General features: G+C 57.3%; 1 protein-coding gene across 1 annotated transcript; it reads left to right on the top strand.

Annotated features, from left to right (window-relative positions):
* Positions 1–2837: 2837 nt before the first annotated feature.
* Positions 2838–24657, top strand: SKOR1 (SKI family transcriptional corepressor 1). The gene is made up of 14 exons (XM_032480864.1): positions 2838–3085; positions 9765–9911; positions 11114–11304; positions 12042–12310; positions 13224–13539; positions 13687–13774; positions 16059–18267; positions 19332–19422; positions 20345–20452; positions 20994–21065; positions 22423–22497; positions 22747–22821; positions 23333–23398; positions 23907–24657. The coding sequence occupies exons 1-14, from the start codon at positions 2838–2840 to the stop codon at positions 23999–24001; spliced, it is 4050 nt and encodes a 1349-aa protein (XP_032336755.1). The 3' UTR covers positions 24002–24657.
* The last annotated feature ends 814 nt before the right edge of the window (positions 24658–25471 follow it).

Raw genomic sequence — 25471 nt, 5'->3', positions numbered from 1 at the left:
GGCCACGGGACTGGTTCTTGTCAGTTGAAGCAGATGGTGCGTTGCTTCCTGGCCAAGAAGCTTAAGATGCAGGTGTGCCTTCTCTGCGACCCCTCTCCCCATCCTCCTGCCAAATGGAAAAATGACCGTGGCGGGAGCTGGGGGAAGGCTGAGCTGCAGATGCACAAGGGCAGACTCTGGTCTGTTTCTGTTTTCTTCACATTGTACCTACCCCCTCACCCCTGTCCCAGTGCCAAGAATAGAGCCTCACCTCACAGGTGCCCAGTAAGTGTTTGTCAGCAGTGGCAAGTGACAGGGCTGTGATTCCAGCGCTGCTCAGTCCTTTGCCCATGAAGGGCTCAGCCCACGTGAGGCATCCTTTTGTTTCCTGGGGCAGAGTTGTCATGTTCTTGGTAACGCTTTTCAAGGTGGTAGAGGCCTCCAGCTGCCCCTGGGCGTCAGGCAGAGCGTCCACCCCCTTACTGAGTGCCTGCTGCGTCCCTGGGGCTGGGAAGGTCCCAGGGTGGGTGAGGCCCGGCCCATCAAGGCGGCTGCTCCCTGGGTCAGTGCTCAGAAAGAGCTGCAAGGGGCATGTGTTAGGGACTTTTCAAGAAAGGGTGCTCCCCAGGGCCTGCCCTGCCCAGAACGTGAACCAGCCACCACCTAGACGTGAAGTGCATCCTTGCTTCGAGGAGATATGCCCAGCCAGCCGGTCCCCCAGCCCTAAGCCAGGGGAGGGAAGGAAAATGAACAGGAGTCCCCTGCCAGCCCTGTGCTGACGGCTTACTTTATCTTGTTTAATCTCTGCATCAATCACACGAGGTAGGTGTATCATTAATCTGCCCATTTTACAGATGGAGAAACCAAAGCACAGAGAGGCCAAGAGACTTGCCCAAGGACACCCAGCAAGTTAGTAGCAAAGTACCCTTTGGAACTCAGAGCCACACTCTTAACCGTGGCTCCAGAAGTCAGCTCCACAAGCACCACATGTGTACATGTGAGCACACATGTACCCTGTCCTCTGGAACAGAGTTTGCGCACGAACTCTGATGTATCAGTTCCTTTAGAGTGAAGCCGAGGGATCTGCTCGGTGGGCACCCCCGGGACACAGAGGCAGGGACCCCTCCCATGGCACTGAGAAACACTGCTCTAGAGGGTGTGTTGAGGCCCTGGACCTGGAGAGCAGCTTCCAGGGTGACCTTGGACAAAGCACGCTTCCATCTGAGCCTCGGTTTCCTCATCGGTAAATGCAGGGGTTGATTCTGCAGAATCCTGGAGGTCCTCCCAGCCCTGATGTTCCAGAACAGGGGTTCTTGCCCTTTGGGGCCATGGACCACCACGAGCATCCCACAGAAGTGGCAGACCATTGCCCGAGAATAATGTGCACCCACACACACACAAACGCACAGTGTTGTCCACAACTTATGGTTCATGGAGCCCCTGGGACCCACTCACTGGTGGGCGCCAGGCCTAACACCCCAGCTCTGGGTTGGCCCCAAGGTCTAAGTTCCTCTGTGGTTCAGTCTTGGGAAGATGGGGAGCTGGGCGACCCCTGAGGGCTCTCCTGCAAAGATGCCTCTGCCTGGTGGGAAGGGCCCTCTTTGGCCCATTTAGACTCGGTCATCCCCCTAGTCACCCTTGACAGCCCTGAGGCCAGGCTGCCCTTGCCCTCAGGGTCATGGAGGACTGAGACCTGGAACACAGAGGGGCAGGAATGAGCTCTTCCCACAGGATGCCACCTCAGCCACCCTCCCCCTGCCCGTGTGGCCAACTTCCACCCCTCCCTCGAGGCCCCTCTCAAAGGGCACTTCCTCTTGGAAGCTTCTCTCTTCCCTTCTTAGGTACAGACTGAGGCTCCTGGGGTCCATCACCCCAGGACTTGGCCAGGGCAGCATGTGGAAGGTGCTTTGAGGTACAGGAGGGCCAGAGGGAGAGCTGGCAGGACGGGAGGGTCAGGCCCGCAGGCCGCCTCCCCAGGCCTCATCACTGTCCTATTCTGAGCCCTCACTCCAAGCCTCAGTGACACCCACTGGCCTTCTAACCAGAGCCTCCTGGAGACCAGACCCCCATGGGATGCAGCCTCGGCTTCCCTGAAGGGGGCTGTTTGTGGTACACGCTGGGCCTCATGGAGCCCCCAGGTCATGCTGGAAGGTGGGCGCTGCTCAGATGTGGAGGCGAGGAGTCCCCTCAGCACTCAGCCCACTGGACCTTCCTTGTCCTGCCCTCCTGCCCAATGAGAAGTACCAGTTGTGGGACCCCAGGGCTTTGAGCATCCTCCAAGAAGGCAGTGGGGCCAGGGGGGCCAGGCTGGGACACTTCTTCCCCACATGCGGTCAGACAAAGGCCTTGTGACCCAAAGCGGTGTGACCTAGGGCCCAGCCCAGCTGGGGGCAGTCAGGCCAGTGCAGGGCAAGCTGGACACTGCAGCCTGGCTGGGGAAGCTGTGGGTGCCCTGCCTGCAGGCCTGGAACCTGGGGCCTTGTGCTCGAGCTGAACAGACCCGAATCTTTGGGGGAAGGCCTGTGCTTCCAGACCTCTGCTCACTCAGGGCTAAAGGCCAGAACATAGCCTCAAAGTGAGGTCCTGGGATGGTGCCAGGCCCACAGGCCAGCAGCTCCCCAGACCCCCTCTACCACATGGCTTGGTTAGAAGGGGGGTGGTCAACTGCATCCACGTGGGGAGGAGGAGGAGCCCAGAGAGGTCCGTGATGCTGCCTCAAAGATGTCCTCCGTCCCCACTGTCTGCTGCCCCAATTCCCCTTTGGAGCTTCATCCTTTAGCCAAGTCTGGGCTGTCCTAGGATGGGAGCCTGTGTTCACAGAGCAGGGGGAGGGTGGGAGGGAGACCACGAGTCCTGGGATGGGGGAGGGAGGCAGCGCCAGGCACTGCCAGCGGAAAAGCGTGGAGCAGTGGGAGCAGGAGGGCACAAGGGAGCCGGCGCGCCGACAGCCCACAGCGGCTCGGGCGGGCAGCCGGCGGGGTCCTGGCTCCGTACCTGAGGCCAGACAGACACCCAAGACGGTCCCCGGGCCAGGTCCCAACTTCCACATTGAGGGGCTGGGGCGCCTTCACTTCGAGCCCCCAGAAGCATCTCAACCCAAACACAGGTGGGAGGCAGAGGGCAGGATCAGCTCTGAGGGGCCTGGGGAGAAGGCCGACAGCTGTGCTGATAGGGGGCGGTGGGGGGGGGGGGGCCGGCGGGGAGCCCAGGCCGGCGGAAGCAGTAAGCGGCTCCGGACGGACGGAGCCCCAAGCCTGGTCCTGGTGGGCGCTGGCTGCTCGTGCGGGGTTGGGAGGAAGTCACCAGCCCTCGCAGCAAGGCTGGGCTTGATGGCACTTCCGGCTTGGTCATGACCCCTCTCCAGTTGGCAGAAACAGAAACCCAGTCCTGATCCACCTGAGATGCCCAAAACGTAAGAGGCAGTCAGGTGGGCGCAGTTCTGACGGCGGGGGCAGGTGGAGTCCCAGAGACAGCCGAGGCCGGCAAAGGCCACCGAGATGGATTATGAAGTGGGGCAGGGGGAGCCGGCAGAGCCCAGGCCTCGTAATGACACATTTTCTGCTGAACAACTACAAACATTCGCTGTGACTTTGGACGGAGTCTGAGAAAGACTTCGTTTCCTCCCTTGGCGGTATCATTTGTCTTATTTTGAAGCCACGAGATTGCAGGCACGAACTTATAGACTAAAGTTTGTCTTAATTGCTGTGGTGTCACCACCTCTCTGGCAGATAACAGCACAATGAACGAGTCGATGGGGCTGAGCCCTCCAGGTCCTTCTTCTAAAGTGAGACAAATTTCCCTCCTTTGAGCCCAACAGTCCATCGGCAGCTCTGTCATTTATTTATCTCCCTAACAGTTTGCATTAACTTGCAAGGGATAAAAAGTCTCTCCTGCCCGCAGACTTAGTTAAAAGCATCCAGCCAGCCTGTACTGTTGGTTCTTCCTAAGAATCTGCTTTTTATCTTATTTTATCTTTTCCTCCCCGCTTTGAGAGGTGGTGAGGGGGTAGCAGGGAGAGCAGCATGGGGCACACTGAGAGGAGCAGTGAGACCGGCAGGATGGAAAAGAGCAGGACGGGTACCTGGAGTTCCAGTGTCCAGATCACTTGAGTTCTGAGAGAGAAGAGAATTTGTCTTGCAGTATCAGCTGGACACAGCAAACTGCCTTCACACTCGCCTTGGTTGGTCCTCCCAGCTCCCCTACAAGGGCGGGGGCACGGTTGCCCCATCTCTGTCTCCCACTCCATGTTCCCATCACAGGGGTGATGCTCTACCCCATAAGTAAAGCTGAGCCCTTTCTGCCTCTGAGCCATCGCACAGGCTGTTCCCTCAGCCCCAGATACCTTTCCCTGCTAAACATATTTCTCCTGCCCAGCTCCTATTCATCTTCCAAGACTTGGCTGCAATGCTCTGGGGAGGCCTTCCCTGACACCCCACCTGGCCCATCACTCAGAACTGCCCACCCCTGCCCGACCTCACGGTCCCGTCCTTGTCGGTTTTCTTGCGCCATCTGCGCCCTTTGTCTACCTTGTTCCAGTGAAAGCCGCAGGAAGGCAGGAGCTGGGACACTGCCGAGCTTCTGGAGATGCTCGAGAAACGTGGTTAAATAAATGGAAGGGAGGCTGGCAGGGCCGATGGGGCTTCAGAGGACTTAGTGACTTGGCCTCCACCATCCTTCCATCCAGGAGTAAGACCCTAGTTAACACTGTGCAGCGAAGGAGTGGGGGTGCTGCATTTTCCTAACACATTGCAACAGACATGTATTATTTTTATAAGAAAAAGTTGTACAACATTGTAAACTGACTATAACTCAATGAAAAATAAATTTTAAAAAGAATAATTTGTGTTAAAGGTATTTTAAATCTCTGGTGAGAGAGCCCTCTGTAAGTTTTCTGACACCCAAATCAAGCCCTTCTCCTCCCTCCACGGCCTCTTTTTGGCAATCCTGTGTGGGAGTCGATGGAATGTAGCAATGAAAGGCATGGGCTTGGAGTCACACAGACCTGGCTCCTCCCCGGACTTGCTGTGTGTCCCTGGGCAGGATGCCTAACCTCTCTGGATAAGCCTCAGTTTCCTCATTGGTAAAATGGGGTAATGACAGTGTCCACCTAATGGGTGGGTGGTGTCATTGAATTATCCTTGAGGCTGACCATGACATGCACAAAACACTTCCCAAGGCCTGGTTCTCTCCCCCTTCTTCCTGCCAGGCACCCCTGCCCCACATAGACACAGACCCACACAGCCACTCCTTGATCCCTGGGACTCCCCGCTTTTTCATCTGACCTCTGCCCTCCAGGTCTGGAGAAGGACAGGGGATGAGGATGTAAGACAGACACATCACCACCAGCGAGGGTCACTGCACGTCTGATGTGAGGGCCTGGCGTGAGCATTCTGGACTCAAACGGCTCTGCCTATGGGTGACCACACTGACCCCCATCAGTGTGATCCTCAGCCCACACTCAGGCCTGCCTCAGCTTCCCCAGGAGGTCTGTGCAGCCCAGTGCAATCGCTCCAGTCTCAGCCTTGGCCACATGCAACAGGAGCAAAGCTCTGGATTCCACGCAGTAGCTCAGGCGGCCACCCAGATGCACACCTGCTCTAATCCTGATACTGTAATCAAGTTCCCTGCACACACTCCAGCTTCCCAGGGCCTCTCTTTGGAGAGACATCTACGGTAGGCAGAATATGACAGCCCCCCAAAGATGGGCACGTCCTGATCCCCAGAATCTATGAATATATTATGTTACAGGGCACAGGAGAATTAACATTGCTACTCGCCTGACCTTAAAGTAAAATTATCCTGCACTGTCGGGGTCAGCCCAGTGTAATCACAAGGGTCCTCTAAAGTGGAAGAGGGAGACAGGAGAGGAGAGGAGAGGCAGAGAGAGATTTGAAGATGCTACACTGCTGACTTTGAAGATGGAGGAAGGAGCCAGGAGACAAGGGATGCAGGCGGCTTCTCTAGAAGCTTGAAAGGGTAAGGAAATGGATTCTCCCAGAGCCTCCAGGAGGAAGGCAGCCCCGCTAATGCCTTGACCTTAGCCCAGTGAAACCCATTTCTAACTCCTGACCTCCAGAATTATAAAATAATACATTTTGTGTTGTTTTCAAACACTGGGGTCATTTGCTATGACAACAATGAGAAACTGGATGTCTCCGTTCTATTTTCCAGCCCAGGATTAGGGCTGGGGTGGCAGTAGTGGAGCTGAGAGGAGGGTCACTTTCCTATTTCCACTGATACCAGCTAAGAAAACTGGAGTCCACACTGCATGCCAGACTCTGGGCTGGACCCTCTCATTTTGATGTTCCCAACATTCCTACGATGCCAGCATGCCCATTTCATGATTCAGGAAGCTGAGGATCCGAGAGGAGAAGCAATTCACCCAAAGCCACACAGCCAGGAAGTAGGAGCCATTGGATTTAAACCCAGACCTGTCTAAGTGAAGATTGTTTTTGTAGCAATAGCTGCCTCCCTGTAAGATGCAGACAGTGTTCTTTCAGAACTCTTACGCCACTAAGAGAGATGGACCGCTCCATTGTCGCTTCACCCCAGAATGAGCCATAATAAAGGCACATGCCACACACATCAGAAGGCACAGGAGAAGAGAGTTCTCAATGGGGGGGGGGGGGAGGTCCTCAACAGTATTTGCTGAGGAATGACAGGTTCCTGATTCCTGAGCAGTGAGCTTCCATTTGCACCTGCAGAGGGAGGAGGCTGGCTGGGCCCCTTCTCTGGGTAGGCTCCATCTCTCCTGGGGAAAGGAAGACAGTCATTTCTCCAGACCAAGAAAGCCAAGACAATTTCATGGCGAGAGGATAATCTTTTCAACAGACGGTGCTGAGACAACTGATTATCCATATGCAAAAGAATAAATTTGGATCCCTACCTCACATCATACACACAAAGTTAACTAAATGGATCATAGACCAAAAGGTAGGAGCTAAAATATAAAGGTCTTAGAAGAAAATATAGGAGTAAATCTTATCACCCAACTTAAGCAAAGCCTTCTCAGTTATGACAACAAGAGCACAAGCAGCAAAAAATAAAATAAATTGGACGTCATCAAAATTAAAAACTTTTGTGCATCAAAAGGCACCATTAGAAAGCAGGGGAGGGTATAGCTCAAGTGGTAGAGTGCATGCGTAGCATGCATGACTGTCCTGGGTTCAATTCTCAGCACCTCCTCTAAAAATAATAAATAAATAAACAAAATTACCTCCCCCCCCACACACACAAAAAGACACCATTAGAAAATGAAAAGACAGCTCACAGGACAGGAGAAGATATTTGCAAATTAAATAGCTGATAAAGGACTTGTTTCTACAATATATAAACACTTTCAATTCAATAATCAAAATACAAGTAGCCCAGCTGAAAAAGCGGGCAATGGATCTGAATAAACATTTCTCAAAAGATGTACAAATGACTAATAAGCCTGTGAAAAGATGCTCAAAATTATTACTTATCAGAGAAATATAAGCTAAAACCACAAGAGATACCATTTCACATCCACTAGAATGGTATAATACAAAAGACAGATTTTTAAAAAGTGTTGTCCAGGATGTGGAGAAATCAGGGCTCTCATACATTACTGGTGAGAATGTAAAATGGTAGAAAACCAGTCTCAGTCCCCTAAAAGGTTAAACACAGTGTACATCACATGACATGACAATTCTACACCTAGATGTATATGCCCAAGAGAAATTAAAACATTAATGTTTATAGCAGCTTCATTCATAATAGCCAAAAAGTAGAAACAACCCACATATTCATTAGTGTATGAATAAACAAAATGTGGGTTAGCCATACAGTGGAATATTATTAGGCAATAAAAAAGGAATGAAGTACTGATACATGTTACAACGTGGATGAACCTTAAAAACATGCTCAGTGAAAGAAGTCAGACACCAAAGACCATATATTGCACATTTCCAAATGATATGAAAAGTCCAGAAGAGGCAAGTAGATTAGTGGTTGCCAGGCGATGAGGGATGGTGGGGGGATGGGGTGATAAGTAATGGGTGTGGAGTTTCTCTCTGGGGTGATGAAAATATTCTAAAACTGATCGTGGTGATGGTACACAACTCTTTGGATACGCGGGGGAAAAAACCATTGAATTGTACACTTTAAATAGGTGAATTCTATGGTATGTGAATTACATCCCAAAAAAGCTCAGGCTGTCCCAGCAAGCAGACTGGACTCCACCCATGTTCGGGCAGCTGTCCAGAGCGGATCTTAGTCTGCCACGGAAGGGGGACTCACAGGTGCCGAGCACCTACTCCGTGCCATCTGCTTTGTGCAGGGCTGGGACTGGAGGGAGGATTTTCAGGAGCCTGAGACTGATTCCCTGCTTAAATTGTGTGCCCTGGCCACTCAACCTAGCCCTGGTCCTGCCTATGGGCCATATACCCAGCACCTTATTTAATCCTTACGACATCATGTGAGATCCAGGATATCCCTGACCCTATGAGGCCAAGAACTACTTTACAGGTGCAAGTTTGGAGACTCAAACAGAGCAGAACTGGGATTCGAACCCAAATCTTGCTGGCTCCTAAGTCTGTTCTCTTTCCACCCCCTCTCCCCACCATGCATGTGGAAGAAGCCCTGGGGAGGAAGCCCTTGCCACCAGGGACAGCTCAGCAAGCCTGCCAGCTGCTCCCCACCTGCCTGCCAGAGCCCAGCCCCTCCTCCTAGGAGAACCAGCCTTCGGACGGTCTGCCTGAGTAGACTGGCCTGAATCTGTGTGGAAGGTGAGAACCTCAAGACCCTCTGTGCTCCCCCAGGGGATCCCAGAGCCTTCAACTCTTGAAGAACCAGATTGGCCACTGGACACTAAGGGCACCATTCAATCACTGTGGCCAGCAAGCCAGCTCACAGCCTTTACACTCTAGTGTTATTCGCTCATTTATTTAAGAAATATGTTGAGCACCTACTGTGTGCTCGGCCCTGGGAATACAATAGCAAACAGAACATTCCAGTGGGAGCGACAGATAACACTCACAAACAAAGCAGGAAACAGTAACCAGTGAACAATCCATTGATGAAAGTAAAATAGCATGAGACAGACAGGGATGAGGGGTCCAGGCAAGCAGGCAGGCTTAGAGGATGCCCTGCGTAGTGTCCAGGAGGGGCCACTGAGTCTTCTTTAGGGTAGGCACTGGGAAGAGAAACCAAGGGGCAGAAGCCTCTAGGAACCATTGAACTTTCTTGGTGTGTTTCCTTGGGTTGGCAGCAAATTTCTAAGTGCCCACCCAGAGGCTCCCCTGTGCTAAGGACCTTACTAGCCCCTTGGAGCTAAGCTGGGGTTGTCAGGAGGGGAGCCCTTGGGAGAGGGGAGGCAGCTGGGACTAAACTAGAAATTTGAGGATGAAGAGAAAATACCTCTGCTCAGGCCTTGGAGGCTTCTATGTCTGGGTGGGGCAAGTAAGTCTGTCCTGGGCTCCCTCCTAGTCTGCCCCAGGGTGGGCAGAGCCAGACCAAAAGACCTTCCAATCATCCTCAGGGCATCCTGGCTCTTCCCCTCCCCCAAGCTTAAGCAACCCACACTCTAGCAGAGTCCAAGCCCCACCAGCCATCCCTTCAGGGCTGCAGGAGAGAGATGTTCACCTGCCATGCTCTTGGGCCTCCAAGTCAAGCAATTCTTCGCTCCGGCAAAGTGTCAGGTCAGTGTGCCCATCCTACAGATGCACTCACTGAGGCCAAGTCAAGGTCTATGGTTACTCAAGGGGTCAGCAGAAGAACTGTATCCAGGCCTCGACTTTTCTGCCTCCTTTTGATGTCTCCAGGAGTGAGGAGTCCTCCGCAGAGAGGAGCGCTGGCCTGGCCTCTGATTCCCAAGAGCTGGGTCTGGGTGTCAGGAACCAGGAGTGCGTGGCCTCCGGCAAGTTCGGGCCCTCCGGGATCTTCAGCCTTCCCGCCAGCAGCAGGGCGAGGTGGGCACCTCTCAGCACTTTCGCGTGGGATCTGTGGTCCCTGCCTCCCGGCAACCTCTCCTCTGCTCGGGGCTTCAGCCAGCAGGCCCCGCCCAGCCACCTTCATTTGCTCGGGCCCGGGGCCGGCCGCAGCGCGAGGCTAGGATCTATCCGGCCGTCGGATTAATATCCAGATATTAAGTAAACAATAAATTAGCAAAACTACAAGAAAATTTTACAGCCCTTTGCATTTGGCAATCATTGAGTGTTAATTAGAAATTCATTACAATTAAAACCCTGCCTAAACAGGGCCTGCGCGCCTTAATTACATCTGATTTTTAATTCAGAATACGTGTTTACACAGTAAGCGCTACGTACCCCATGATTATCCCCAATCCTCTTTATACTGTACTAATTATGTAAATTAAACCTAATTAACTGACGAAAACTGCCGTTAATTCAACTGGTAAAAGATATGTGCTCGCGGAGGAGGCGCGGCCGCCCAGCCCCAGCCCAAGCCAGAGCCCGAATGGGCGCAGGACGCCCGGCTGCGTGGACGCGACGCCGGGGACGTGGAGGCAGCACGGACCTGGCTGGGGCTGGGGTGGGGGAGCACGCCAGGCGCGCTCCTCATCTGGAGTCCCGCCCTCCGACCCTCCGACCCTCCGACCCTCCTCCGACCCTGGTGCACCCCGCAGCGGGTTAAAGAGAGAGAATCGGAGCCAGTGGGGGTCAGAAAGGCCCAGGGCACCGACTCGGACGGGCTCCCCAGGCTCTGGGCAAGGCCACAGGACTCAGAGCCCCCTCTGAGCAGGAGGAGTCTCACCATCCCCCATCCGAGCTTGAGTTCAAGTCCCAGGGCTGCCCGGCACCTGCTGCCTGCATCTGAGCAAGTGAATTGGTTTTGCTAGGCCTGTTTCCTTCTCTTGGAGTGTTGCGAGGGCGGTCATAGCAGCTCCTCGTGAGCTACAGGGCGCTGCACATTCCTTGCACTCCCTTCACTAAATGAGGCCCTCCAGGCAACGGGGTATGGGAGATCAGCCTGCATCTTTTATTGACCAAGGCACCTGAGTGGGTTGGCTTCCACCGTCTGACCCTCAGTTTCCTGCCTGTAAAATGGGAATAAATAACCTCTACCTATTTCCAGGGCCGTTGTGAGAAAGGATTCTGCAAACTGTAAAAAGGTCTCCGCGGTGTTACTAACCCATTGGACACTGATCCAGAGCTGAGCCCAGCCCAGACCCCAAGTACCCGCTCCCCGGAGATCACTGCCCCTCAGGCGAGCGGCGGCGCCTCCCCCGCCTCCTTCAGCGCGCCCTCGGTCTTTCTCCAGTTGAGACCCGGGCTGGGGAGCAGGGAGCTGTCCGCAGCTTGGTGCTGAACGGAGACGCAGGGGTGACCCTGCACCGCCCAGGTGCGGCAACACACCGAGGGAACTTTTGTCTGAGAATTCCCTAGGGCTCGAAGCCGGTTTGCTGGGAATGCCCTAGAGGCCGGCCCCGGAGGCGTTGCTGGCCCTCACAGTACAATGAAGGCAGGACAGACAGGCCCTGCTTAGGGGGACCTTCCCCATCTTCTTTTCTCTCCCACTCCCCACTACCCCGGGGGCGTCCTGGCTCCGCGATCGTTGTCACCACCATACTGAATTCTGAGATGCCTTTTAAAAAATCATTAGGAGACTAAGAATAATTACCGAACGGGATTGTAATTATGGGGTGGGGAGGCTGGCCGAGGGAGGGGAGATGAGCAGGTGGAGGCTGGGGGCGGCTGCCGGACTGGGGTGGAAAATAGGTTCCTGTTTTCCTAGCAGGCTACGAGGGGAGTGAGGCTGAGGGGGTAGAGATCGTCAGAGTTAGAACGGGACAGAGGGAGAGCCTGGGAAAGAGGCGCCAATGGAGGGGCCAGAGTCAAAGAGAAAAGGGGCTGAGCAGGCTCTGGGAGGGAAGAAAGGCGGGGAAATCCAAGAGGGAGAAAGCCGGGAAATGAGGAAGGAGGAAGAGCAAGAACCCTCTAGAAGAGATCCTTCAGCAGAGACAAAACCCCCAAACTTGGGGGGTAGCTTTCTCGGCCTTGGAGAACACGTTAGCGGAGGTGAGAAGGGGGGTGGCAAACGAGTCCTCAGGCCTGGCCACCCCCTCTATCTGAACGTAGGCCTGGGAGATACGCTTGCATCCTCAGAGGCGGTTCCCAGGGTCCCTTCGAGCCCCCGGAGAAGGAAAAGGCACAAGGGAGAAGTGGAGGAGAGCGGAGACGAGCCCCAGAGGAACTGGAGTTTAGGAGGGGAGAGGGCCTGTAACCTGGAGCAAGAGAGAAAACGAGGGGGTGGGGGCGAGGGCGACCCGACGCCGCTGGCCGCGGAAGATTTATGGCGCCGCCCGAGTTCCAAGGACAGGCTGCGCTCGTCGCTGCTGCCACTGTCGGTAGCCTCCGTGGCCGCTGCGCCCCCTGCCCGGGCGGCCCGCCGCGCCCCGGGCCATGCCTGCCATTATTAACTTCTGTTTGATTAGGGTAATTGTTCAAACTTGGGCCGGACAGTATGATTAATTACAGTTTAATTAACGTGTCCATTAAGGACACTTAATGCGGGGGGTGGGGGGGGCGGGTGGAGGCGAGGGGGCGCCTGGGTGCGGGCAAAGAGGGAGGGAGTGCGACTGGCAACTTAAATGAAGTAAAGGCAACTTAAATGAGAGAGAAGGAGAAGAAGCTGACCTACTGGGGTAGTGAGGGGAAAGAATGGTGAAGATAGAAATCAGCAGAGAGAAAAGGGAGGGTGGAGAGAGATGGAGCTCTGGGAAGAGGGAAGGTGCCGAAGGCGTCTGCAGCGTCAGGGGCTAGACCCCCACCACGGGGAAACTGAGTTAACAGGAGAGCAAGAGAGTAATCTAGCCGTCAACTAATAGTTGACCCCAGGTATCTCCCAGCGATGACTTGGCTCCAGCCCTGGCTGGTTGGTGTTGGTGGGGGGAGGTTCAAAGCCCGGGACCTCCCAAACCTAGTTCCAGAGTCCACACCTCAGTGAAGAAGGCAGAAGTCACCTCTCCCCAGGCTGGAACTGTCCTGACACCTCCCATCCAAGTCAGAAGCTGTGAGAGAGTTGATTCTGCCCCTTCCCAGCTGCCATCCCCTAGGTACCCCACACCCAGGTCTCTGCCTCAGCTCCCCACACTACTCTGCAGTACCCCTCCCCGTGTCCTGAGCCTTCCTTAGCCCCAACACTCAGCCTTAGCCCGGCTCGCTCCTGGCCTCTTAGTGGGGAGCGCTGGGATTGCTCCACTTTGTTCTTCGAGGCAAACTTTGTGGCCCCGGGCCCTTCCTCCCTCCTGGCCCCCTTAGCTTGTTCGGGCCCCAGGTGCCGGGCGCAGGGCGCAGGTGTGCGGCCGCTTACCTGGGGTGCGCAGGCCCAGGGGCTGCGGGGAGGCGGCGGGCGCGGCGCGTGGCCCGCGGGCTAGAGGACCCCGGGAGGGCGCGAGTGACTGCGCGATCAGTGGGTGTGGCGCCCCGGCTCGCAGCTGTCAGGCGCGCCAGCCCCGCGCTGGCCTCATCACTCGGGTTGTGACCGCGCCGTGCCCGTCGCCGCGCCATGCGCTCCAGGCTTCGGCCTCCGTTTCGGGCCTGTCCGGGGCCTCAGGGGCAACGGCGCAGGGCACAGGTCTCCGCGCCCAGGGCCCTGGAGCCCCGCGCCTGCTAAGAGCCCGCGCCGCGCGGGAGGGGCCAGCGGGGCCGCGGGTGTGAGCGCGGGGAGCCCGGGAGCGCGGCTGTGCGCGCGCGCGGGGAGGGGCCGCGCCGTCACCCGGAGAGCCCGGCGGATCCCGGACTCCCGCCCGCCGCTCCTCCCGCCGGGCACCTCGGCTCACCGCTCGCCCGGCTCCAGCCGCCGCCGCACGGTGAGTACCCGCTCCCGGTCGCCTGCTGCCCTCGCGCCCTGTCCCTACAGCTTTTTTCGTTTAGTTCCGATTTGGGTTCTTGTGGTGGTTGTTTTTCTTTTTATACCTAAAGACTCCATCGCCTCACTCTCTCTGCTGCCTGCCTGCTGTCTCGTTGCCCTCTCCACGCTCACCCCTCAAGCCCCAGCAGCCAGCGAGGGCTCCCCGAGACACCCTAGCCGCTGCTGCTTGTCGCTGCACACAGCCCTTTGCCCCTGCTTTCCGCTCGAAATTCGGCTCCTTTCCTAGGGCCCCCCTTCTCCTGTCTCCGGAGCCCCCTCCTCCCACTCAGGGAAACCCCGGGGGGACTCCAGACCCTCAGCTTGGGGAGGACGCCCTCGGCTCCAGGCGCTCTCTTCACTGCATGCGGGCAGGACACACTTGCCGATTTCAGGAAACCGAGAAGACCTCGTTATTTCCTAGGGCCAAGGCTCTCCGGCCACTTACCTGGCCTGCCCGAGAGCCCTTCAGCGGGGATGCGGGGCTTTTCTTGCTGATCCCTCAGCCGGGGAGTTAGGACAGCGTTTTTACTTTCTAAAATGTTAAAGGGGACTTCAACGCAAAAGGAGGGTCAACTAGTTTCAATTTGATCCACGGAGATAAAGATGAAACAGACAGGTAACAAATAAATAGCTTGATACTTGAAGAAGGTATGAAAACAGATGGGAGAAAGAGGAGAGACCTGGGAGAGACAGACAGCTCAGGGACAGATAAGATCGACAGATGAGGGGCACCTAGACAAACAGGGAGGTAGGGAGACAGAAGATCCCAGTCTCTTTGATGAGGCTTTTGAGCTCGGATCCCCTGTCCTTCTGGAGCTGCCCCTCTGAAAATGGATTTGCCTTTGCTGCCGAGTTTAGAGGAGGGGTCGTCAGGACTGAGCTGCCTGGGCCGCAGGAGCACCTGCAGCCATGGGCCGGATGGGAGTTTTCCGTGTCGGAGGACACGTGGCGGGGCTGGGCCACCTAGGGGTCCCATGCATCAGTCCCCAGGTCCTCGCTGATGTCGTCGGTCGTGGCTATCTCCCGGCCTCAGCCAGAAAGCAAAGCTTGGGTTCGACGGTAACTTTTGACATGGAGCCTTGTGGTGGCTTCAGAGACCATCCAGGATTCCTCTCAGCCCATATGAATCAGGACAGCCGGGAATGAAGGATACTCAAAAAGGAGAGGCCCCTCCCCCAAAGAGGAAGCCCAGAGTCTGGAGAGACTGCATTTGGCCTTAGTGGTAAAGTGAAGGAGGAAAACTTAGGGAGTGGGCGGCTATAAGCAAAGGAGAAGTGGCTTCTGAGAAACTTCCTTGAGAACCTCTCTGTCCCACGTGCTGACCCAGAGGGAAACCAGCTTTGGTCTGGAATGCAGCTGAAAATTCAGGAAATGTGGTTAGGAGTTGCTTGACCCTGATCCCCCTGATGGCTGGGGGAAAAAAACAACAAAAACGGTTTACACTTCCAGCCAGAATCTTTCTGCTCAACGAACGCGGGACTCCGAGCGTGAGAGGAGAAGCAAGTGTTTGTGGAAAGTAGCTGTTATCCCGGGGAGCCGCCTTGGCACGGAGCTGGGTGCAGTGGGGACAGCTCTGGGGCTGGGCGCATAAGGCATGCTTTGTAGAGAGTCGGGTTCAGCACCGCGAACAGCGGTCTCCTCAGCCTCTCCCCGCCTCCCTCACGGCCTCTAGACCCTCCTCTTCTCTTTGCCCCCCCCCACCCCGCCCCCTGCCGTCTGGAGATGGGCAGTGACCGCCCCTCCCCCCTCCCTATTCCTCCCTGCGCTGCCCCCTCCCGCCCGCGTGCATGCGCGGCTGAGCAGAGGGGCGGCCTGTCCCCGAAGTCCGGGCTTCAGGACCCGGGCGGGTAGGGTAGGCTGCGAGGGTGGCCGAAGGCGCACGGATCTGGGTGCCAGGAAGCCTGGGTTCCGCGATGGCTTTGCTGTGTGGCCTTGGGCAAGTCACTCTCCGTCTCTGGGCCCCACCTTCTCCCCAATCCGAAAACGGGATTGGGTTCCTAGATACTGGGGGTAATTCATGAGGTCTCAAATACCCCTACTCCTCCTCCAAACCCCGCGGGCTTTTGTTCCGGTGCCAACATACGTCTAAATAACAAAAAGCCCCCGTCTAGGGGGCGAATGAGCTTGAACTCCCCATTGCCAAGTTTCTCCGCGCCCCGAACTCGGCGTGCCCTGCTGGGCGGACCCGAGCCGCGGAGGCTCTGAAAATGGCTTATCGGCTCTCTACTTTCTCTGTTTCGCAGGAGCGGCGGCATGGAGGCTCTCACCACTCAGCTGGGGCCGGGGCGCGAGGGCAACTCCTCACCCAACTCCAAGCAGGAGCTGCAGCCCTACTCGGGCTCCAGCGCTCTCAAACCCAACCAGGTGGGCGAGACGTCGCTGTACGGGGTGCCTATCGTGTCTCTGGTCATCGACGGCCAGGAGCGCCTATGCCTGGCGCAGATCTCCAACACTCTCCTCAAGAACTACAGCTACAATGAGATCCACAACCGCCGCGTGGCCCTGGGCATCACGTGCGTGCAGTGTACGCCGGTGCAGCTGGAGATTCTGCGTCGGGCCGGGGCCATGCCCATCTCGTCGCGCCGCTGCGGCATGATCACGAAGCGCGAGGCCGAACGCCTGTGTAAGTCGTTCCTGGGCGAGCACAAGCCACCCAAACTGCCTGAGAACTTCGCCTTCGATGTGGTGCACGAGTGCGCCTGGGGCTCGCGTGGCAGCTTCATCCCCGCGCGTTACAACAGCTCTCGGGCCAAGTGCATCAAATGCGGTTACTGCAGCATGTACTTCTCGCCTAACAAGTTCATCTTCCACTCGCATCGCACACCCGACGCCAAGTACACGCAGCCCGACGCAGCCAACTTTAACTCGTGGCGCCGACACCTCAAACTCAGTGACAAGTCGGCCACAGACGAGCTGAGCCACGCTTGGGAGGACGTAAAGGCCATGTTCAATGGAGGTACCCGCAAGCGGACCTTCTCTCTGCAAGGAGGCGGCGGCGGCGGCTCTAATGGCGGGTCGGGTGGGCAGGGGAAAGGTGGTGCGGGCGGCGGCGGCAGCGGCCCGGGGTGCGGCGCGGAGATGGCCCCAGGCCCGCCGCCTCACAAAAGCCTGCGCTGTGGCGAGGATGAGGCCGGTGGGCCTCCGGGGCCGCCTCCTCCCCACCCGCAGCGGGGACTCGGTCTGGCGGCGGGAGCCGCCGGCCCCGCGGGCCCTGGTGGGCCTGGTGGCAGCGCGGGCGTACGCAGCTACCCGGTGATCCCAGTGCCCAGCAAGGGCTTTGGCCTCTTGCAGAAGCTGCCCCCGCCGCTTTTCCCTCATCCCTACGGCTTCCCCACGGCCTTCGGCCTCTGCCCCAAGAAGGACGACCCCGTGCTAGGCACTGGCGAACCGAAGGGCGGCCCAGGCGCCGGGAGCGGCGGGGGCGGGGGCACCGGTGGAGGCACGGGCGGCCCAGGCATCGGCCACTTGCCGCCGGGGGCGGGGGCTGGCCCGAATGGCGGGGCCATGTTCTGGGGTCACCAGCCCTCCGGGGCAGCCAAGGACGCCGCGGCCGTAGCTGCAGCAGCTGCTGCAGCCACTGTATACCCGACGTTTCCCATGTTCTGGCCGGCGGCAGGCAGCCTCCCGGTGCCGCCCTATCCAGCCACGCAGAGTCAGGCCAAGGCCGTGGCGGCCGCTGTAGCGGCGGCGGCGGCGGCGGCGGCGGCGGCTGCCGGTGGCGGCGGCCCCGAGCCCCTGGACGGTGCCGAGCCAGCCAAGGAGGGAGGCCTGGGCGCAGAGGAGCGCTGCCCGAGCGCGCTGTCCCGTGGGCCACTGGACGAGGACGGCACGGACGAAGCGCTGCCGCCACCGCTGGCTCCGCTGCCCCCGCCGCCCCCGCCGCCCACACGCAAAGGCTCGTACGTGTCGGCCTTCCGGCCTGTGGTCAAGGACGCCGAGAGCATTGCCAAGCTCTACGGCAGCGCCCGTGACGCGTACGGGGGCGGGCCAGCTCGTGGGCCCGGGCCGGGCGCAGGGGCCGGCGACGGCTACGTGAGCCCAGACTTTCTGAGCGAGGGCAGCTCCAGCTACCACTCCGCCTCCCCCGACGTGGACACTGCTGACGAGCCCGAGGTGGATGTGGAGTCCAACCGCTTTCCCGACGAAGAGGGCGCCCCGGACGAGGGCGAGCCCGGAGTGCCCGGCGCGCCCAGCACAGGAGGCGGCCCGGACGGCGAACAGCCCGCAGGGCCCCCGTCTACCACCTCTTCAGGCGCTGACGGCCCCACAGACTCTCCCGACGGCGGCAGCCCTCGCCCCCGGCGCCGCCCGGGGCTACCCCCAACCAGCCGGTCCGCATTTGGGGACCTGGCGACCGACGACATGGTGCGGAGACCTGAGACGAGCCCGCCGAGCGGCGGCTATGAGTTGCGAGAGCCTTGCGGGCCGCTGGGGGGCCCCGCGCCCGCCAAGGTGAGCCCCGCGCCCCTGCGGCTGGTGGTGTCTCCTCGCTTATCCCTCGGCAGCTTGGGGATGTGAGCCGAGTCCTGGCCGGGTGGGGAGCCGGAATTTAATTCTGAGCGGATGTTACAGCAGTAGGCCCCGGCTGCTCTCGATAGGCCCAGCTTCGGGAGTGCCATGGACCCCCCAACTGAGGGTTTCATAAGATAGAAATGTGTGTGGTGTGTTTTTGTTGATGGGAGTGGGGAGACAGGTAGAGACAGGCTGTCACACAGAGACAGATAGAAATACAATGGGTCTGGAGGGAGAAAGTCGAGGAGGGAAAGGGACCAAAAGCCAGAGAAAAGCGAGAAGGGCGTAGCACGCCCGCCTGGATGGGGATCAGAGCTCAGGGGAAGATGAGCGGGAAAGGAGGGGAGAGGGCGGCCTTTCCCCCAAACCGCAATACAGGGTACCCGGAACCTTCCTCTGACCCAAGTCGTAGATTTCCGAGCCTCTTCGAACTTGGGAACCGCAGGGTTCCTTGGCAGAAAACTGTAGAGACGGTTTTCGGGGCGAAAGAGGGGATCTCGGGTTGGCAGGGACGCGGGTTCGGGTGGGGTGTGTGTGTGTGCTGCTAAGCTGGAATCGTTGGCCATTTGAAAATGGGTGCCCACACCTGTACATTTCCATTCGGTCCATTAAAATAGGAATCATTAGCCGCATGCGAAAGGAGTCATTTATGCCGAGGACTGGGCGCGGGCGGGAGGGAAGACGCCGAAAAGGAGGCCGGCGAAGAGGGTGGGGGCGGCTTTGAGCAGCCTTTGGCTTGGAAGCCGCTTCATATTTCGGGTAATTTTCTCGAGGGCGGTAATAATTACTCGGGATCTACAATGGTGATGCGGCCTCAGAGGGCGCAGGGCTAGGGCGCAGGGCTGCGCCGCGTGCGTCACGGCCGCCCGGGGTGCTCCGGTCCCGCGGGCAAACTGACCTCAGTCACCTCCTCAGGTTTCCTCCCGGCCGCGGTTCAGGGCTGGGCGGCACCGAGACTCCGCCAAGCACCCTCCTAACCGCCTGTCATTTCTCGGCCGCCGCAGGTGTACGCGCCCGAGCGGGACGAGCACGTGAAGAGCGCGGCGGCGGCGCTGGGGCCCGCGGCCTCCTACCTCTGCACCCCCGAGGCCCACGGTAACGCCCCCAGCCCCCCTGCCAAGGTCGTAGGACAACCGTGATAGGAGGACCGCGGGGCAGAGGGCCGGGGCCAGGGGAGGCCTGCGAGGAAAAACGGGGGGCGGAAAGAAAGAGCAGAGAAAACGAGAGAAAGAGGGAGAGGGAAAGAAAACCAGTGAAAGAAAAAGGAAGCTAAGCGAGGACTCCCAATAACTTGCATCGTTTGGTTACTTAACAACAGACCACCCTCTCCAGAACACAGATACCGCTCACATACACTTCATTCACTGGGTTAAACCTTTTAAAAGACACTCCTGGCACCCTTTTAAAGTCTTTTCATTTACTCAGCAAGTGTTTTGGCCCCAGGGTCCCCTGTGGTGAGGCCTGGTCCGGGCGGAGGTGGGGGCGCTTGGTGGCGCGCTTGGGTACCCCCGAAACGCCGTGGTAGCTGTAGCCCAACGCGGGGGTAGCCCAGCACGTGCGCGCGCGGGACCCAATGGCTCTCAAAGAAGGGGTTGAGGGTCGCAGAAATCCAGGCAGGCCGAGCCCGGGAGGGTGTCTTCCCCGCTGAGGCTACCCAGAGGGTCGCCGCCTGGACCGCGTTCTTGGCGCAGGTAGACCTGGCGGCCACGCGCGCTCGCGGTGCCCCAGTATCTGCGCGCGATGTAGGTCGCTCGTCCCTGGTGGGCTCGGCTGCTCGTTTCGCTCTTTTCCGAGGGGCTGGGGAGGGGGCGTGGAACCGGAGATGAGCAGATCGCGCGTGAAGGAGGGGGGTGCCTGGCCCAAAGCCTGAGGGTGCGGGCCCAGGCGCGCAGCCGGCAACCAGCGGCGGCCACCACGCTTTTAATTAGGGCTCGGGCGCCCCGACCGCGGCAGCTCTGGCCGTATCGGGGTCACGGTTTCTTTGCCTCTCCTTGAAACTCGGTTTATTGCCTTTAAGAGCCAGATAAGGAAGACAATCATTCGACCGCCGACGACTTGGAAACGAGGAAATCCTATCCAGACCAAAGGAGTATCTCCCAGCCAAGTCCCGCAAATACAGACCGAGGTGAGCCCTAGGACCCTCACGCATCACCCCACCCCCCCCCCAGAGCTAGGGCCCAGGTCGCCCAGGTTTTCCACTGGCTCCGGCTTGCGAGGAAGGTTTTCCATCAAGCCTAAGGGGCTGCCGGTCCCCTCTCGCGGCTGGCAGATAAATATTTAAACAACGTGGGCAAGGTTCTGGCACTCCTTCTGAGTTGCCTACCTCCTTGGTGGGTTCGGGGATCTTCCGGGTAAGGCAAGGAGGCTTAATGGAAGGAAATAAGCATCATCACCCACATAAAACAGGTCAAAGGGCACTTCCTGCCCTAAGGTGGCCTGTTTTCCCTGGGTCCACTCTCCTCCAGTGGGTCACTATCTAACATATTGGCTATAGCCCCTAAAATAAGGCCTTGAAAGGTGGGTGATACTGGATGCCTGTAACTGTCTTCTCTGAAGGCAGAGTCTGAAATTAGTCCCCAGATTAATGCAGTTCCCAGGAAGCTCACGGTTCCGCTCCCAAGGCCTCGCCCAGGAGAAAACCCCTCTCGCTTGCCCTTGTGTCCCAGGTGAAGATGGACTCACCCTAGATGTCACGGGAACTCAACTAGTGGAGAAAGATATCGAGAACCTGGCCAGAGGTGAGGTTAACCCTGTGAAATGGGGGTATATGCTGTGCGTGGGGGAGACGGGGCCTTCTTGTAGCGGGTGTTATTCCTGTAGGAGTGAGTGTGAGATGACAAGGCTCTTGGGGAAATCAGTCTTCACTGAGCCAAAAGTGTACTCCCCTGGACACATTATCCTGGCACAGAGGTGGGGGGGTAGGGGGGAGGGGAGAGGGAGTCAACCACCCTGGAGTTCCCATGGTCCAGCCTTTCTGAATAAAAGCCTTTCTGAGAAAGAGCAATGAGTAATGATCCTCAGAACTTGATGCATGTGGACAATCAGACAGGGACAATCTGGGTCTCTCAACCTCATGGGAAAACATGACATTTTCTGAATAGCAAGATTTTGTGGAGGCATTTACTTTAGGAAAGTCTGAGAGGTTAATTTTTTTTCCCTGGAATTAATGCAGAATGACTCCACCCCACCCTAAATGGGGTGAGGATGGAGCTTGTTGGTGGAATGGGATCCTAGGAGTGAAGCAAGGGAAAGAGGATGGCTTGAGGCACAGAGAGAGGAGCCTCTCACCCCACTTTGCTCTTCTGTCTCCCATTTTTCTGTTTTTGGAGCATCTGCCAGGGGAGGGTTTCTCAGAGAAACTCCCCATGTGGAGGACCCAGATACCAACTGCTCCATGGTTAGGGCAGCTCCCTGCCACTCCTTTGGAGCTGCTTTTGAGGGCATCCACGAGGCTTTCCACACCCAAGGCCCCCCTGCCCGGGGTTGGACTTGGAAATTGGTGTGAGGAGGGAGAGAAGCATTGTTGCTCTCCCATTCTTCTTAATTATGGAGTTTACAGGCTATGCAATTACCTTCAAAATCCTTAGTGCTGTATATGAGGGTTCTTAGTATGGATGTGGGGTCCTGGGACCTTTTGAAATTGTAAACTGTGGTGAATATGTGTATTTTTCCAGGGCGGGGGTCCAAGACTTTGGATTCTCCCTCGTCTGTATCGTTGAAGGGAGTGATTAGGTCTGTCATTTGAAGATGTAAACTGAGTCTTTGTGGGCCAACCTCTAAGTTTAGTGAGTTAGGAACAACTTAGAATGGATACAACGCTGGTTAGTGCCTGGGGCCAGGGCCTAGAAGTCTAGCATGCGTTCTGCTGTCCTGAATTTGATTCTCCTGGGCAACTTCATCCCCTAACCCCATTTCCTGCGCAAAATCTTTTGGATGCAGATAGAAAAACTGACTGCTGAGGGTCTCCACTATCCAGTCTCACCCTCCTCAGCTCCCATCTCAGGGCTGCCGGCCAGGACAGGACCTGGCTGCCTTATAGGCCCCCCTGAGTCCCACCACCCTCCTCCTTTACCTCCCACTCTGGCCCCTTCACAGACGAATTGCAAAAACTGCTCCTGGAACAAATGGAGCTCCGAAAGAAGCTGGAGCGAGAATTTCAGAGTCTCAAAGGTACCCCCATTCCGACCCGCCCGAACCTCATCGCCAGAGCCTTCTTCCTGCACGCCCCGGCCTCGCCCCGGGACCCCGGTGCAGGCATCTGCCGCTGCGCAGCGCAGCCGGAGCCGCCGAACTCCCCCCTTTCCCCGGGTTTCCCGCTAGGCCAACGACGGAGGGGGTGGGGCTGGGGCTGGGGAGTGGGGAAATGGGACCGAGGGAGGGGGCTGTGCCTAACAGCTCTCACTTAATCAATTTGCACAGATAATTTTCAGGATCAAATGAAGAGGGAATTGGCTTATCGAGAAGAAATGGTGCAACAGCTGCAAATTGTCAGAGGTAAGACGGGAGTCAGGTGAGCGCGTGCAAGGGCCGTAACTGCCTCTCGTCTGGCAGGAGCCGCAATGTTGGCTCAGTCATTTGGATTTAAATTGAAGGTAATTTAACAATTATTTTTTTTATTTAATATCCTTTGTATACTCTGATTAGCCTCAGAATGGCAAGCGAGCCCAGCAAACGGCTTGCAGGCATCATTACATGGAGTGATTGAACTTCTTATCGCGGCAATTTCCATGGTTTCTAAATTAAAAATCGAGGCGTAAAATTACCTGGGAAGTAATGCCTAAGTTTGCTTTAATTTTGGTTAGATCCGTCTGCCTTTAAGCGCCATCCCAGGCCATTTCCTCCCTCCGCCAAGCTGCAGTTTGGAGCTTCGACGCCCCCTCCCTTGGTCCCCAGGACTTGTTTCTGCCAGGGGCTGAGCGCTGAGAAGAGGGTGAGGCCCGGGCTGTGACCCCAATGGCCCTAGGGTGGTCTCATTTCCTCACCAGCTACTTCCCATGTCTTCCAGACACTCTGTGTAACGAACTTGACCAAGAGCGGAAGGCGCGCTATGCCATCCAGCAGAAATTAAAAGGTGCGGAAGCCGGGGAATAAAGATAGGAAGGGTGCCAGGAGCTGGCTGTGCTGGCGAATGAATGAGTGAATGAATGAATGCACGACGTGGCTAGTGAAAAGGGAAGGCCAGGTCTACATGGATCAGAAGCTGAGAGGAGCGAAATGGGAATTGATTTTAATGGAGAAATGATTCTCGAACGGTGGGCTAGGGAGAAAGAGCCCTTGAGCTCTGGGCATTGGGAAGTCGGTCATCGCTTCCATATCTGGTCTTGGGCTGATCTTACTGTGCCTCAGTTTCCTCTTCTGTAAAATGGAGCTATTGAACCTGAGCAGTGATTCTGAATCGCCAGGATCTCTCCACTACCCTCCCATCTTCTGATCCGCTCCCTTGAGAGCTCCTGAGTCCTGAAGCGGGTGGGTGAGACCCTCACAGACGGGTAGAGGGGTGGCGCGTGGACCGCTCGGGTGAGGCGAAGCAAAGCAAGGCAGGCGAGGCGCCCAACGGGCCAACTCGACTGTCTCCCCAGAAGCCCACGACGCCCTGCACCACTTCTCCTGCAAGATGCTGACGCCCCGGCACTGCACTGGTAACTGCTCCTTCAAGCCCCCGCTGTTGCCCTAGGGCCGGCCCGGCCGCGCCCACGCGCCCTCAAGCCATGCTGCTCTCTTCTTGTAAATACCTGTGGCCGCGGCGGCCGAGAGCGAGATACAAGCCATTCAGACCGGACCGTTGTAAATACAGCCTCCCGCCCGCCCGCTCTCCTCCCGGGCGCCTCGGCCTTGGCCGCCCCCTCCCGGGCGACCCAGCCCAGGACCCCTTCTTCATTTCCAAATGTAAATATCATCTCGCCCCACGGTTGAACTCCGGGGCATCGGACTTCATGGGGTTAACTGGACCGAAGGGGGTAAAAAAGGGGAGGGGCCCCCCCTTACAGCTTCGGAACCCCTATTGTGAATACAATGTAGCAACTTCTCTGGCCCCGCGCTCCCCGCCCCGTCCACTTCTGAAACTTGTTCCTAACGACAAAGTGGCTATGTGCAATGGATATAAATGTACTGTGAGTCTCTTGGTTCAGTATTGGGTTCACTTTAATTTATTTATGCTATAAATTATTTTGCCTCCTTCTCCTGGACCTACTTCCAGCTCCGTTTTGCATTCCCCCTTGGGTTTTGCTTTGTCTATTTTTTGTTGTAATCTCTTGATGTAACAGCACTTTAAAAGGGGCGACAACTGACTCACGAGATGGAAACCACCTTGATTGGGGAGACCACCCTGTATCCGTGACTTTTGTTTTTAATAATAAAAAAAAAAGTAAATCTGTCACTTCCTGGGACTGTGGAGGTGGGAGTGTGGCTGGAGGAGGGGCGGGGGGCGGAGGCAGGCTGAGGGCCACGCAACACGTGGGATGTGGGGACCGCAGCTCGGATTCAGGGGCGCTCAAGCTGAAAACCGCGCCGGCTCAGGTGAGCAGCGGCGAATACCCCGACCTCTCCACCAGTCCTCCAGGCACACCCAGCTTGCCCAGCAGCAACCCTCGCCCCATGTTTAGGATCCTTCCTGGGGCCTCCGCCGGGAAAAGGAACTACCGCAAGTATCTGACTCTTGAGAGTTTACTTGTGCCCATTTGCACACCTGCCCCCCCCCCCCCGCCCCGGGGAAGACACCTCCAGGGTGCTCAGGGACCGAATTCTCGCCCAGCCCGAAATTCCAGGTTCAACCAGAACTGCCAGGAGGCGCGGGCACCGTCGGCCTGGCCTAGGGGCGGGAGGGACAAGGTACGTGGGGGTGGGTCTGGGTCCCGCAGGCCTGGAAGGCTCGCGGGAGACTCGCCGCTTGTGCGCAGATGCCCTGCCGCCTGCCTCGCTGCTACCCGGAGGGAGGAAGCCCTGGTGGTTTTTAAGTTTCCGTCCATTTTAGTCCCAGGGGGATAGAGGACGTCGAGAAGCCCAAGGAGGAAGGTGAGATACGCCGGCCGCTGGAGTCCGTGGGGACGGCCGCGGTTGCTGAGGCCTTACCTTGCCCCCCTCCTCCCTTCGGCCTCAGTTTCCACAGCGCACCTGCTGCTTGGGCTGCAGATAAAGAATGGAAACT

The sequence above is a fragment of the Camelus ferus genome, chromosome 6, assembly GCF_009834535.1.
Source record: "Camelus ferus isolate YT-003-E chromosome 6, BCGSAC_Cfer_1.0, whole genome shotgun sequence".
NCBI lineage: Eukaryota > Metazoa > Chordata > Mammalia > Artiodactyla > Camelidae > Camelus > Camelus ferus.
The sequence above is the reverse complement of the archived record's forward strand: the minus strand, read 5'-3'. Positions and strand labels throughout refer to the sequence as shown.

Coding starts and splice junctions, on each gene's coding strand:
- SKOR1 (XM_032480864.1), top strand. CDS start 2,838: ATGGGGGAGGGAGGCAGCGCCAGGCACTGCCAGCGGAAAAGCGTGGAG. Junction 12,311..13,223: donor CGTCGCTGCTGCCACTGTCG/GTAGCCTCCGTG, acceptor TGGCCCCCTTAG/CTTGTTCGGGCCCCAGGTGC. Junction 18,268..19,331: donor GGGGCCCCGCGCCCGCCAAG/GTGAGCCCCGCG, acceptor CGGCCGCCGCAG/GTGTACGCGCCCGAGCGGGA.